Source organism: Rhinolophus sinicus, linkage group LG17 (assembly GCF_036562045.2).
Source record: "Rhinolophus sinicus isolate RSC01 linkage group LG17, ASM3656204v1, whole genome shotgun sequence".
NCBI lineage: Eukaryota > Metazoa > Chordata > Mammalia > Chiroptera > Rhinolophidae > Rhinolophus > Rhinolophus sinicus.
This window is the reverse complement of record NC_133766.1, coordinates 11,724,672-11,739,399: the sequence shown is the minus strand read 5'-3', so window position 1 is coordinate 11,739,399 and position 14,728 is coordinate 11,724,672. Positions and strand designations below refer to the sequence as shown.

General features: G+C 48.4%; 1 protein-coding gene across 2 annotated transcripts; it reads left to right on the top strand.

Moving 5' to 3' along the window:
• Nucleotides 1–3,150: 3,150 nt before the first annotated feature.
• Nucleotides 3,151–9,799, top strand: RGS16 (regulator of G protein signaling 16). Of its 2 annotated transcripts, none has more exons than XM_019736350.2 (5): nucleotides 3,151–4,147; nucleotides 5,027–5,137; nucleotides 6,159–6,220; nucleotides 6,506–6,672; nucleotides 7,913–9,799. In XM_019736350.2, exons 1-5 carry the CDS (start codon nucleotides 4,104–4,106, stop codon nucleotides 8,132–8,134), a joined length of 606 nt encoding a protein of 201 aa, XP_019591909.2. In that variant the 5' UTR covers nucleotides 3,151–4,103; the 3' UTR covers nucleotides 8,135–9,799. The 2 variants fall into 2 exon arrangements, with proteins under 2 accessions (XP_019591909.2, XP_019591829.2); XM_019736270.2 differs by having other exon boundaries at nucleotides 3,153–4,147; nucleotides 6,156–6,220.
• The last annotated feature ends 4,929 nt before the right edge of the window (nucleotides 9,800–14,728 follow it).

Genomic DNA, 14,728 nt, shown 5'->3' with positions numbered 1-14,728 from the left:
CACACTCCCATCCCCTCAAAACTCTGCCCAGCAGGGAGGGAGGGAGGGAGGGAGGAGGTGAAGAAACCAGAGAGAAATAGTATCGCCATCAAAGTGAGTTGTACCGATGCCCTACAGGATAATCAGGAGAAAACAGTCATTTCCTGCACCCAGGCTGAACTCGGTCAACTTCCCCTGCCCAGAAGGGGAGGGCACCCAGAGTTTTGTCAAAACCCAGCAGGTACATGGCCACCAGAGACTGTCTGTCTCACGTCCTCAGGAGGTGATCTCTCCCTCCTCTCTAGCCCTCTCAGGAGATGAGCTGTTTTCATGTCTCTAAACGTAAAAATGGCATCCGGTTGTGTACCCTGCAAGCCTACGCGCTTCCGCCTGTGTCAGGAATCCCTAAATCTTTCTGCACCCATGAAGCACGGCCCCTCCTAGGTGTCTAGGATGTTCCATGGTACTCAGACCCTCTCATTCCTTTCTTAACTCTGCCGACCCTGTCTGATCTCTTCCTTTCCCTGCACATGTCACGATGCCAGGTAATGGTTCCCTTTCGCCTCTCCCTCCCCATGTTCGTGCTGTTTCCTCTGCTGGACCATAAGGTTAGTGAAGGCAAGGGAGAGCTTTAAAGGTTGTTGTTTCCTCACCGACCTGGGAGCATAGTAAATGCTTTCTAAGTATTTATTGGTAGGTTGAGGATTGAATTGAGAAGATCCAGACCACAGTGGGGATGGTCTGTGCCAAATCAGAACCTGAGGAAGCGTTTTCCTTTCCCCTAACCATTTTCAGTAAAAGTCCCATCTAGACTTCTGCCTCGGTGGAAAGGGTGATGCTGAGGGTCAGAGACGCTGAAGAACATGGATGGTTGGGTTGTTGTGGGATATTTAATGCTGATCCCAGATGACCCAGACCACGGAGCTGTGTCTCCACACCCTCCATTAAAGGGAACGCAGCTGCCCTGGGAGTGCTGGTTAGAAACAAGGTCGAGTTCTGTCAGAGCCAATTCGAGTCACAGGTGAGCTCAACTTGCTGGAGTCATTTATAGCAACTGTGGAGTCATCACAGAAATTGCACTGACCTACCTGAACTGGGAAGAGAATTTTGGATCAATTGCCAGACTTCAAAAATTTTCTGCCGGGGACCTGAAGAGGTAGGTAACCATGGCAACCAGGAGGCAAGTTGAACTCAGAGAGGACTGTTCCTCTTGAGCAGGAAGCTTCGTGCCCTCAGATTGGATTTGCCTGTTTGCACCCAAAGCATCCTTCCCTTCGTCTTTTGCTTTCTTTGTGGAATGGGAACAAGCACTGGCTCAGGAATCTGGAGATCCATGGGCACAGGTTCCAGCTGTTCTCAGTTTCAGAGCCCTTCACGGAGGGTGCCCTGGGCACTGCTGTGCTGTGGTCTGCAGAATGGAAATTAGAAACCTCCTCTGGCCTAGTCACAGGGAAGCAGAAAGGACAGGAAGGTTTCAGGAGGGTGTTTGCATAATCCCTAGTATTGTTGTCATGTGGCCATATCTGGGCTCCTTCCTACTTGGTGCTACTGAGGGCCAGACTGGGGTTCCAGCCACCCATCAACTCGTTTTTTGTCACTTGAAGTGAAGCTGACCCAAACAACACCCCACCCCCACCTGGCAGCTGTGTAATAAAAGCCAGCCCTGGGGCTTGAGCAGCACCAGGTGAAACAACAACCCCTCACCTCAGTGACAAAGTCCTCTGGCAGAACGTCCAGCTGGCGGGCTGGGGACAAAGGGCTGTGCTGAGACTCAGATGTTCAGAAAGACATCTTCCATTGCCCCCTCCTAACCCTTGCCATCTCCTTGCCCCACGCCACGCCAGCCTGGGACTTGTGAGAAAGGGAAAACAACAGCCTCAGTCTGCAACACAGGGTTGAGGGTGGGTGCTGGCAGCGGAGGGGGCACTGCGCATGTGTGAGCTGCAGCTGTGCCTGCCCCTCAGCTCCACTAACCAACCCCCTAACCAACCTGGAGGTTAGGAAAGGCTCTTCAGAGCACATTACGTATATTTTGACTCACTGGGTCATCTTCCGCAGGCCCTGGCTTAATGAGGGAATCTGCTTCGACAAGGGAACCCACACATTGTTCTGATTTGAGCCTCTTTTGCTCTTGCAGTGCCTCAACTATCTCACGGGCTTCCCGTGCCTCTCCTCTCTCGGTGGTTTTTCCATTTCTTTCCTCGACCAGCTTTTCTGGGTCTCTCACTGAGCTCTCAGGTGAGGAACCCCATCTCCTCTCGTTTCTCTCTTTTCTGACCCTTTACTTCCAGATCTTGCTGAGGAATAGCCACCGCAGATGTCCCCTTTATAAAATAAAAACCTTAATTCCAAGAGATACACAAAACTGGTTACTTTTCCTCGTTGTCTAGCAGTCCCTGTGTTGAGAAAACTGAGCACTAACATTTATTGAGTGCTGACTAGATGTTGTGTGCTGTTCTTAGAGCCTATTTATTGTAAGTGTGGTGGCATGCCACTCAGATCCCCTCTTTGGGACCAAGGCCCTTATCACCCATCCCCCATCATGTTGTCTGCTGTAGGCTCACAGTGCAGTCTCTCTCTATGAGTTGCCCTTGACAGAGGGAGAGTTGCCTTCCTTAACATAAGGCCATTTTCTTGGGGCAACTGCATCCAATGAAAGGTTGACGTGGAGTACAAAAGCCTGCCCCCTTGCTTCAATGGGCATAGCTCCAAGGACAGTCCTACCCATTGCATACCCAGCTCCCTTAATTCCCTCTCAGTTCCAAGAACTCCCCACAGCAAATCTCTGCCTCGGAGGAACTGAGTTTCCTGTTTCCTGGGAACTAAAACTAAGAATTATCTTATTTAGACTTCACAACTCATCTTAGAGATGGGAAACCAGGCGTGGAAAGGTTAAGAAACCAGCCCAAGGCCTCCCTTCAGTAAATGGCAGAGTCATGATTTGAAACCAGCATCTGACTCTAGATTCCCCACTCCTAACTTCACATGCACCCTTTTAATAGCAATTGCAGAGGGAACTGAGGGCAAGGTCTTAATGGGAAGGTGAAGAGAGAGGCAAAGAGAGGAAGACACTGAATGGCAGCTGCTTATACCCAGGGTCATTTGTCTGTTACAGAGATGGTGGGAACCTAAATTTTTTTTTTTTTGGTGGGGGGGGGGGCAGCGGAAAAAGCATGGTAAATTCACATTTGAATATTTGAATTCTGGTGCCACACTTACTGTGTAACTTGATGCAAGCTCTTTAACCTGGGTCTTAGTAAAAGTGCCTGACGCATAGTCAATGCTCAATCAAGTGCCCACCTCCCTCCACGCGTCTGCTATTTCCAACTCTGTGATTTGGCCAAGTCCCTAACTTTTTGCCTCAGTGTCTTCATCTATAAAATGGTGGTGATGATGAGATGATAAAAAAGCTTACTTAGCCCATGGCCATCGATCGAGTACCGTAAATGGTAGTTATCAGTATAATCACGATGCCGTCTTGCCTCGGTAGCACCCTGTGCTCCTGCCCTGCATAACCGAACAAACTCAGAATCAGGCTGCGATCAGCACCGTGTGTGCCTCACAGACCCTCCACCCCCCACGCAAATCCTCCCGAGCCGCTGAATAGCTTTGACTAGAGGCCGGGCTGGTATTTTTCCTACTAAACTGGGTGTACGCATCTCATCTCCACGTGATTTCTCTGCCGCTTCTCCCACCGCGTGCCGGCGTCCGCCTGGAGTATAGCAGCCCCGTGTGCCCCCCGGTGTGAGAGTTGCACGCGGGTAGGGGGAGGGAGGTACAGCCAGGGGCCGGCATTCAGCCTAGTCAGGCTCCCGGAGCCCGTCTCCGCCACCGCAGGGCCCTGGCCCGCTTTCCCATTGGTCGGCGGCGCGCAGCCCGCCCCGCTCCCTGCAAGGCAATAAAAGCCGCGGGCTCGCTAGCTCGGCGCGTGCAGCTGATAAATCCAACCCGCTGGGAAGGGCGTCTGCAGCAGCCGGTCCTCTGTCGCTTCGCGTTCGAGCCTCTGCTTCCTCGCGTTTCATCCTCTGCCTCCTCGCGTTCGATCCTCGGCCTCCTCGCGTTCGCAGTGCCCACTGGCGCCCACCACGGTCCTACCCACGACGTGCTGCACTGCACCCGCCGCCATGTGCCGGACCTTGTCCACCTTCCCCACCTCCTGCCTGGAGAGGTAAGAGGAGCTTGTCCCGCTGCCCGGAGCAAGAAGTCCAAGTCCCATCAACCTTTAGGGAGTGGAGTGGCAGGCTTGGGGACCTGGGTGGGAGGGATAATGGGATGGCAATGACCTGAGTGGAGAGGCAGGGGTCAACTTGGTGCCCCATGCTCAGAGGCTTCCCTTAGAGTCTTAGGGAAGCCACCGGCCAAGAGAAGGGAGAAGGGAAAACAGATGGACCTCTGCTTGCTGTCATTCCCTAGCCTCTGACAAATGGCAGTCCTTCTCAGGGGACCTACTGAAGACCACGTGGGCATCACCCAGCAGAACTGTCTCCCCCAGTTTCTTAAGCACTTGGCTTTCATTCTACAGCTCAGATCTAGGGGCACCGCCTCCTCTGGCCCAGGGAAGGGAGGGAGATGTTTTTTAAGTCCGCAGGTGAGGGAGGTGCCCACTTCCCAGGGAGCTACTCAGTTGTCTCAGATCTTTGCTGGAGCTGGTGGCCAGGAAGGAAAAGGTAAAGATGAGGAATCCGTTTCTGCAGTTCCAGAAGTATTCATGACAAACCTAGAGGAGGCTGAACTGCCTTTTGCTAATCGACAGGCACAAATTTAGAGCAGGGGTGACTTAAGTGGAAACAAGCCCATGTCTGAAGTGCTGTAAATTCAAAGTGTAAGACCTACCGGGGCACAGCTGAAACGTTGGTTGCATTGTTTCTTGGTTTACGGCACTAGGGAGAGAAGCAAAGTTTAGGTCTTGGGAACAGCCAGGGGTTCCAGGAGCCCCCAAGGCTAGAATTTGGGTGGTACCAACCTGACCTCTTCTGAGACCCCATAAACCTCTCTGCCCTGGCTAAGCAAATGGAGAATCCTTACATGTTCATGCTTTGCCTTCCAGAGCCAAAGAGTTCAAGACACGGCTGGGGATCTTTCTTCACAAATCAGACCTGGGCTCTGATAACGGGAATATTTACAAGTTTGAATGGAGCAATAAACCCTGCAAACAAAGGTAAGTCCTGCTGACCAGCCTAGGTCCCCTAGAGGACGCAGAGCCAGATTTAGGAAAGGAGTCTTGAGAAGGAAAATGCAAGGAGAAACCAGGACACACTAGGGTGGACCTTTGTGACTGACCCCTTCCTGGAGATTTTAGTGGGGCTTCTTGCTGGTTTGCTATAGCTGCTTGGCTCATGGGTGACTGGGTGGATGGCTCCAGGGTTCTAAGTCCATCAACAGATGAATGTACCCAGGGTCTGAATATCTACCGTGTTTCCCCGAAAATAAGACCTAGCCAGACAATCAGTTCTAATGTGTCTTTTGGAGCAAAAATTGATATAAGACTGTGTCTTACTTTACTATAAGACCGGGTATAATATAATATAATATAATATAATATAATATAATATAATACTGGGTCTTATATTAATTTTTGCTCCAAAAGATACATTAGAGCTGATTGTCCGACTAGGTCTTATTTTCGGGGAAACATGGTAGTTACCACTCTCCCAACTAGAGGTGTCACTGCACATGAAACCAGGGCTATGACAGTGTCCAAGGCCACTTGAGGTTTTTAATCAATGACTCTGCTATCATGCACCCTGCCTAGAAGCCCTTTCAAACTGAACATCAACTGGGCTCAGTGCTGCAGTAGGTTCTGGGCTTCTGGGTAGACATAATCTTTATTCACGAAGCACTTATTCCCTTGGGGAAGTGTACAAAACAACACTCTGAGAGTCAGAGGACTAGAAACAATTTTGGACAGTGAAGAGACAGTCTTAGAGATTTATACTGAGGGCCAAAAGGTCTCTGGCTTTGGTTTCTGGTGACCGAATTGTCCTCTAGAAAGCACCAGTTTCCCCTAAACCCAACCAAGGATTTGAAAAGTCAGCTCCAGTAATCACCAAGCAAGTCTTTGTGTGAATTACGCAGCTCCCATCAGAGTTCTGGCTAGGATTTGTGCTGTGCATTAGTTTGTTGTTTCTTTTCTTTAAACTAAAATCTTGCCCTCCCTGCTTTGTTTTTTTCTTTAGCAGAAACCTTTCAGAAGATGTGCTGGGATGGAGAGAGTCGTTTGACCAGCTACTAAGCAGTAAAAGTGAGTACAACCTGTTGTGTCTGTATGTGGATGTGGCACATGCGTGCTCATGTGCTTGGGAGCCAGCCTGAGGGATGCTGAAAGCGTGGGCAAAATAATAGCAGTAGCAATAATAATAATGATCCCCTAGTGTGCCAGCCTCTATTCAGAATACAAAGGCAGGTCCTTGTTCGAGAAAATTACACCCTAAAAATAGAGGCATTCACTGCAATTGCTGTCTTTTCTCCTTTATTCCCTGTTGTCTCTCAGTCTGACCTGTCTCTTCCTTTTTCCCTCCAACCCCAGATGGGGTGGCTGCCTTCCATGCCTTCCTGAAGACGGAGTTCAGCGAGGAGAACTTGGAGTTCTGGCTGGCCTGTGAGGAGTTCAAGAAGATCCGCTCGGCTACCAAGCTGGCCACCCGGGCTCACAGGATCTTTGAGGAGTTCATCCGCAGCGAAGCCCCAAAAGAGGTCAGAGCCCAGATATGTCCCATGGATTCTCCAGACTCTGCCTGCTCCTTCCCCACTGAGAATTGGGGATGTGGGAGGGCAGCTGGCGAAGGACTGAGTTTAGAAGCAGAGTTGCCTTATTTGGCACAGGGGTGAGTGGGCTTCTGTGGCTGGAGCCTAGGAAAATCAGGTTTCGTGCCACCCCTGGGTGCCATTACCTTCACTCTCACCGGGTAGGGTCAGAGGGTTTGGCAGGTGTTTTGGCTTCTGTCCATGCACATTTTATAGACTAAGCCCTTTTTAGAGGCTCAAAACACTTACACAGCTAGGGATACAAGTCATCATAGGGACCTGCGTAACCTGCCTCAGATGGGCAGGTCTGTGGTCAGTGAATTTTTCAATCTTCCCTTAGGCCTCCATTACCTGGTGCCTGCATTTAATGAAGAACATGGCGCCACCTAGTGGAGAGATGACTAATACCTTGCTTTTGTATCTGATTTTCTATTTTATTCTCTGAGCACTTTTACTTATTCCACATTATTCCGTAAAGACTTATTGAGCACCAATTCCATGCCAAGCACTGTTACAGTCTTTGGGGATAGAGCAGTGAACACAACAAAGCCTCTACCCTAATGGGAGAAGATGACAGTAACCAATTAAACAAACAAATGTATGCCAGGGGATGACCGATCCTCTGATAAATATACAGCAGCATACAAAAGGGAGTCCCAGAGTACGGGGCAAGGAGGTGAGGTCTTTCCATTTAATTAAAGGAAGTGAGAGGTGGGCTGTCCAATAAGGTGACATGTGATCAGAGACCTGAAAGAATTATGGGAGGAAAGAACATTCTAACACAGGAAAAGGAAAGTACAAAGGCCAGAGAGCACCTGTCGTCCTCACAAACCAGCAAGTGGGCCTGTGTGGAGCATGCAGAATGAGAGAGAGAGCAGGACATGAGGTCAGGCAGATGGCAGATGGCCATGTGGGCCCAGCATGCACTTTGGCTTTTACTCTAAGTAGCTGCTACCAAACTGTTGTGTTGATGGGATCCAGCTCAGTCTGCCATCATTTCAGATGTGGGGACTGGCCCAGAGTTGAAAGCCAGTTAATGATGGACTCAGGAGACCCCAGGTTCCTGGTTCAGAATCTGGGGGTCCTTCCACTGCCCCACCTGCCAATCATTCCCCCCTCTGCCTTCTGGACCTCTTGCCTTGCCTCCCCTTACCCCCACTCACCTGTGTGCTTGCCTTCCTTCCCACAGGTTAACATAGACCATGAGACCAGGGAGCTGACCAGGACGAACCTGCAGGCTGCCACGGCCAAGTGCTTTGACGTGGCTCAAGGGAAGACACGTACACTGATGGAAAAGGACTCTTACCCACGCTTCCTGAAGTCGTCCGCTTACCAGGACCTGGCGAGTCAAGCCTCGGCCACCAATGCCTCTCCGTCCGACTGCAGCCTGGCAGAGCCTTTACACACCTGAGCATTGTGGCAGTGAGGAACCAGCCTGGAAAAGAGGTTGAGTCACCCAGCCCTTAGGCAGCTGCCCCCGTGTGGGAGACAGGTTCTGCAAAGCATGCGAGAAGGGACAGTGAAAGAAAAAGCTGTTCCTGTTTTGGAAGAAACAGTCTCTCCTCCAGATACTGTGGGACTGAATTTCATGCATGAGACGGTCCTTCCCGCCCCCAACTCCAGGACTTGTGGATAAGGGGTGAAGATGACGGTTGTATGGAGATCGCTGGGGAAAAGAATGGTGGTGCAAGAGTTATCATTGGCTCTTGTCATTCTCGATGGGGCCAGAAATATTCTAGGGTGGTTTGGGAAATCTGTGAATAAAGGGAAAGTTGAAAATGAGAGGGGAAGACAGATCAGCTGTTTTGCCTGTTGAACAGTTGACTGATCACATCCTGTTTTCCCAATTCCCAGACTGTCCAGGGTACAGGAGAGAGACATGAGTGTGGACCCTCCCATTCTGTCTACCTCGCCTGCCTCTGGGTTGCCCCAGGGCCTATTTGCTTGTATTTCTTAACGCTCCTGTGTCCAGCCTCTCAGTCTTGTCAAGACCAGGGAACCAATGTGATGCTTGCCCTAAGTGAGATTTTTATACCTCAAAAAACAGGCCTTTGCGCCCCTTTCCATGTCTGTCGAGAGCTCTGAAAAGAAGCCATCTTGCTCATGTGAAATTAATCTTGGTGCTCTTGGGGACCTTGCAGGTGGGCCCTGACCCTGTGTTCGCAGCAGGGTCCACCTGTGAGCAGGGCCTGCTGAGGGCCTCTGGCTGGGATGTGCCCTCTCTTAGTAGTTAGGTTCTGCCCTTGAATGTGCGGACCATGAGAAGAAAGATGTAGAGCTTCTATGTGAGGGGCGAGTCAGCTTTCATGTGTGACAGTGTGGAGAGAGGGAGCAAACAAGCCTAAGAAACAAGTCTCTTGGCAGTTCCCGAAGTCCTGTTTAAATCAAGCCAATATTTTTTTGTATAAGAACAGGGAAAAAGACAGCCCAAGATGGTGGGGAGCCTTGTTTCCTTCCTGTGGATGTGAGGTGCACTTACTGGGGTGTTGGGAGAGATGGGGCAAGCACCACAATGACCCTTGGACAGACCACAGAAGCTGGGAGTGACATTGGGGAGGGAGGCTACTTGGAAGAGCAGGACCAGGGGACACCAGAACCTGCCTGTCACCTCAAACAAATATTCTGAGATGGGACTTGTGTACTGAGCCCTGGCTGGGGAGGTAGATGAATCAGGCAGCCCCCTTGTACCCCAGGAAAATCACCCCTGTTCTCGCTGCACTGTGAGCTCCTCCAGGAGAAAATTATTTAAGTATAACGGATTGTTGATTTTGTGACGCTCTCGTAGCATATTATATTTGTTAGTGTTGGTATTGTTGCTGTTGTTATTTATGATCGTAATTTTAGCTTGCCTTGACTGGAGAATCTCAACAGGAGCTGGCAGCCCGTCTCCCTCTCTCCACCAGGCTCTACCTCTGAACGTGCTGGGAACCTCCTGTCAGGAATGCCTCACTGTTTAAATATTTATTTATTGTTGACAACTGGAGCTGGTTTCCAAGATGTGAATGATGTACTCAACCCCCACTTCCCTGTTTCAGCATGTTATATTCTTGTCAAATAAAATTAAACCCAAATAGGAGATCTCGTCTCCAAGGACTGTGTGCTTGGGAAAAAGGGAAAGGGAACTGCTGTGGAGTCTTGTGGTGGAGCTGGCCTCCAGAAATTCTACAGGACAGGTGGGGGCATTTCCCATCAGAGGCAGAGGCATAAGTGATGAAAGACCCGTGTTAGGCTGATAACGGGAAAAACCAAAGAGAGGGGATAAGTTCTCACGGCAGCCTCTGAGATTGGTGACTTCCGTTAGCTGATGACACAACCCCAGCTTGTGTTGGGTTGTTGTGTTGTGTTGATTGGACCCAGCTCAGCCCGCCATCGTTTCAGAGCCCATATCCTTTGTCCATCCACTCAACCAGGATGCAGCACAAGCTATTCCCAATTCTGCTGCAACAGCACAAGGGGCGGTTCCCCTTGGTCAGGTAGCCAGACATTTTCTATTGGGATCAGTTATTTTATAATTTCCTATGAGTTCAAGTTAGTATTTAATAATTTCATAGAAGTCTCTGAGATGAGCTACAGGAGGCCACTCGGTACATGAGATGGTTCCATTTCATGGGCTGAGGGAGTAAGAGGGGTGAGCTAGGCTTGAAAATTGGGGGGGGGGGGAGGTAGATTTGCAAGGGTCAAAATCTGTTCTTCTGCCAATCACCTACTTGTTCTCCTTTCTTATTCTATTAATCCTTCTCATTTTTTCCTGATTACTGCTATTTAAAAAATGTCTTCTCTATGTTGAATTATCTGTTTATATGCAGATCTGACCTTATATTGACTTTTATTTCTTCCCTATTGTTAGTCTGAGTAAAATGACCAGAGTTCAGGTATGTCAGGTAGAAAACGCCTGGCATCACATGCTAAACCCGGATCTAAGGGGGTGATAGATTCTGTGGGTGGCACCTGAGGGATTCTGAATTTAACAGCATGGGACGGAAGATGAGAACAAAGGAAACTAAAGTTCCCAGAGGATGGAACATGCCCAGGGCAGCTGGCTTAAGAGTGAGGGCAGAATTTGCCAGATAACATGGATTGACCTCGAGGGCATTATGTTAAGTGAAGGAAGACCAAAAGACAAAGACAGACTCCTGGGATTAGGCAGTCCGCTTCTCCAATTTTCTACTCCTAGGTCCTACCATCTATAAGCCTTCAGCAAATGGCTCTTGAGTTAATGATTCATTTGAAATCCAGCAGGTGAGAAGTTTAGATTACCATTTCCAATTTCCTACCAGACTTCTCTCCCTGGATGTCCCACAGGCTCTTCCTATTTAACACATTCAAAACCAAGGTCACCCTCACTCCCCTCAGATACCCACACTGCCTGCTGCTTCCTTAAGCCTGATACACAGAGATGCTGCTGCTTCTCCTCAGGCTCAGTAAAACTTCCTCAGAAGAGTCCTTAGACTCTCCAACCTGGGCTATAAAAATCACTTCTCCCCTGCTCTCCCTCCCTCAGCTCATTTTCCACACAGCTCGCCCAATCTTTATCCACAAAACGCAGACCTGAGCATGTCGTGGCTGCATTAAGGCCCTTCCCTGGCTCACCTCTGACTACAAGAGAAAATCCAGATCTTGCCATGACATACGAGGCTTGCTCTGAGTGACCCAAGCCCCTCTCCTGACTTATCTCCTGCCCAGATGGCCTGTACGCACATGCTGTTCTCTCTGCTTGGAATACCCTCTTCCTCTTTTTCTTTTTTTAATTAGGGGTTGGGCCCTCCTCAAAATGCCTCCTCGCAATCCAGCAAAAACACCACTTCGCAGTGAAGCATTCCAAACGCCCACCACACAGAGTTAATCGCTGCCACTTCTGGGATTCTAAGACACACGGTTCTTACTGACTGTCCCACATACTGTAACCGATGTCTCCACAGCTCTTTTTCTTCCACCAAACTGATCTCTTCAAGGTCAGCAGCCGTATTATCCACCTCGATAAGATGGGACAGAACAGATCGCAGACAAGCTGTTCACAGCCCTGGCTGTGGGGTCAGAACGCTGGGGTTGGAAGCCTGGCCCATTTGCTGCATGGCCTTGGGAAGTCACTAAGCCTCTCCAAGTCTTAGTCCCCTGTCTGTAAAATGAGGAAACTTTATTGCATTCCCTATGAGGGAAACACTGAGTGAAATAAAAGTGTTTGGCACAATGTTGATGTCCCATGAATATTTGCTGTTATTATCATCTGACCCCAAGTACTTAGCACAGGGCCTTGGACGCAGCAGGCGTCCGTCAGTAACTATTTATTGACTTTTTGAATAAAATGGAAGAATCACAATTCAAAGCCAGGATGCCGAGTCTACTTGTCGTCTTTTAAGTACAGGACAGCTGTTTCAATAGAGCAATTCATGTCCAGAATTTCAGATGAGGAAATCGAGAGCGGAGCCATTCATCAAGAGGGTATTCACTCAAACTCAGGTGAGCTGGTCCTAAATTTCAACTCCAACTGTTGCTTCCACCTGACTGTGGCAGCCCCACCCACTCCCTCCCATTTCTCTCCCTCTGCTGCCTCCCTGTGGCCATGTCCGGCTATGCTCGACTTTTCTTTGGCAGGCTTGACTTGCAGGGCATTACAAGTTTGCCTCCTTCCAAGAGCTATAACTTGAAGTTTTATTAATTCATTTAAATAAACATGTGAAAGTTTAATAAAACTGAGAATTGTTAGCATACCGGCTGCTAAGATAGCCCAGTGGGTACAGAGATTATAATAAGATTTCTTTTTTCGTTTTTTGTGTTTGTGTGTGTGTGTGTGTGTGTGTGTGTGTGTTTTAAGCCTTAAACAGATGCATTGTTCATATATTTAGAAAAGGAATTATAAAAGGAGAGGGCTGCACCCCTCACAACCTGACAACGCAGAGGCAATAGAAAGTTGTGTATCCATCTTTCTTACACATTCCACTCATTCTCTGAATAACCTAACGAAAGCTAAATGAGGCCTCAGCGGAGATAGGCATTAGAAGTGGAGGTGGGGGTAGGAAGAGAAAATAGTGTTTGTTTCCAGAATTTGTATTCCCATTTCTAGCCCCTTGTTCCAACAGCTCTCACCACCTGGCATAGGGCCAATGGCCAGAGTGCCAAAGGAGGGTGGTACCTGGTTGGAACTGTGCAATGTGTGTATCTGTGTGTGGCTTAGGAAGGCATAGTACAGGGTTGTGATCCAAGAAGTGGAGAGATGGACATTTATTGGAAGGGACTCAAGAATGGCGGCAGCGAGGTGGACTTCTTGAGTTCTCCTCCGTAACCTACGACAAATTGAACATCTATAACCCATCAAAGGACTCACTGCTCATCACACAGAACAGCTAGGAGACTCATATGAGGATTACTTGAAGGCGGGCAAACTGGTGAGCAGGGGAAGAGGGAAGGGAGTGGATCTGTCATGTGGGCGTCCGGCAGGGTCTCTGCTCCCGCTCCCCACATAAGAATGCAGGACATGGTGAGGCCAAAAAGGAACACCCATGGAGCCATAGGTAGGGGAGTCATACCACTATATTCTTGCTGGCAGCTGGGTTGGAGACACAGGAAGCAGGAGCCACACTGTGTGCAACCTGCTGTCCACTTCTCTGCAATCTGCAACCCGCACTCTGCCGTGCTAACTGCAATCCGCGCTTGCCAGCCCAGCCACCATCTTCTTGCTAGCTCCCCATTTTCTGCTACTGTAGCCACAGCAGTTATATCAGTGGCCAATGGCTCACTGGTTACAGCTGACGGCCAACTAGCCACAGCCGATGGCCAGCCAATCACAGTTGATGGCCATTTACTACCTGAGCCAGCACTTTTCTATGTGAGGCCGAGAGCCTGGAAACTGCTCTCTGGGGCTCTGTCCCCACAGGATCCCAGGACAGAACAGAGACCAGTGTCCATCGATGGATGAATGGATAAAGAAGCTGTGGTATGTATCTGCGAGTATAACGGACCATTATTCAGCCATGAAAAGAATGAAGTCCTACCATTTGTGACAAGATAGATGGACCTTGAGGGCATTATGCTCAGTGAAATAAGTTGGACAGAGAAAGACAAATACTGTATGATCTCATTTATATGTGGAATCTAATAAAACAAACAAAACTCACCAAACTCATAGATAAAGAAATCAGATTTGTGGTTACTAGAGGCAGGGATGGGGCAGGGGGAATTGGAGGAAGGTGGTCAAAAGGTACAATCTTCTAGTTATGAGAGAAATAATTACTCAGGATGTAATATACTACATGACGACTGTAGTTAACAATACTATATAATATATAGAAAAGTTGTTAAAGAGAGTAAATCCTAAGAGTTCTCATCACAAGGAGAACATTTTTTTCTTCTCTTTTTATTGTATCTATATGAGATGATGGATGTTAGCTAAACCTATTGTAACCATTTCACAATGTATATAAATCAAACTATTATGCTGCATACCTTAAACGTATACAGTGATGTATATCAATTATTTCTCAATAAAACTCAGGAGAAAATGGGGGGAAAATTGAAGCTCTTAGGTAAAGAGAAAAGATTGTTCAGGGTATATTAAGTGCTGATATCAAGGTAATTCAATGTCACTGAATCTTTGAAATTGGTCCAGCTATTCGAACGGCTTTATGAAGAAAAGAAAGATTTGAAATTTAAATAACTGAAAAATGACCCTACGGTAAGGGATGGAATGCAGTTAGGTCTAGATAATGGCACTTGAGTCCCAGTTACTTAGAAAATACATCTCTTGATTTGCAGTCCCCATCCTGGTACCTTCAACCCTTCATATTCTACTTCAGTATTCTCTGTCGGCTTTTAACCATAAAACAAATTATATGTGATTTACTTATTTTGTTCATTGTCTGGCTTCTCCAATAAGGATGCGGGCAGGCATCTTTCTCTGTGTTGTTCAGTGACGTAGCCCAAATCCCTAGAACAAGGCAAGTTACTTAATCACTTTGTGCCTCAGTTTTCTCATCTGTACAATGGAGTCAAAAGTAGTACCTGTATCATA

Bases quoted from the DNA above. Each gene is read 5' to 3' on its own strand.
- RGS16 (XM_019736270.2), top strand. From the start codon at position 4,104: ATGTGCCGGACCTTGTCCACCTTCCCCACCTCCTGCCTGGAGAG. The intron at 4,148-5,026 runs GTAAGAGGAGCT...TTTGCCTTCCAG, and splicing joins CCCACCTCCTGCCTGGAGAG to AGCCAAAGAGTTCAAGACAC. The intron at 6,221-6,505 runs GTGAGTACAACC...CTCCAACCCCAG, and splicing joins CCAGCTACTAAGCAGTAAAA to ATGGGGTGGCTGCCTTCCAT.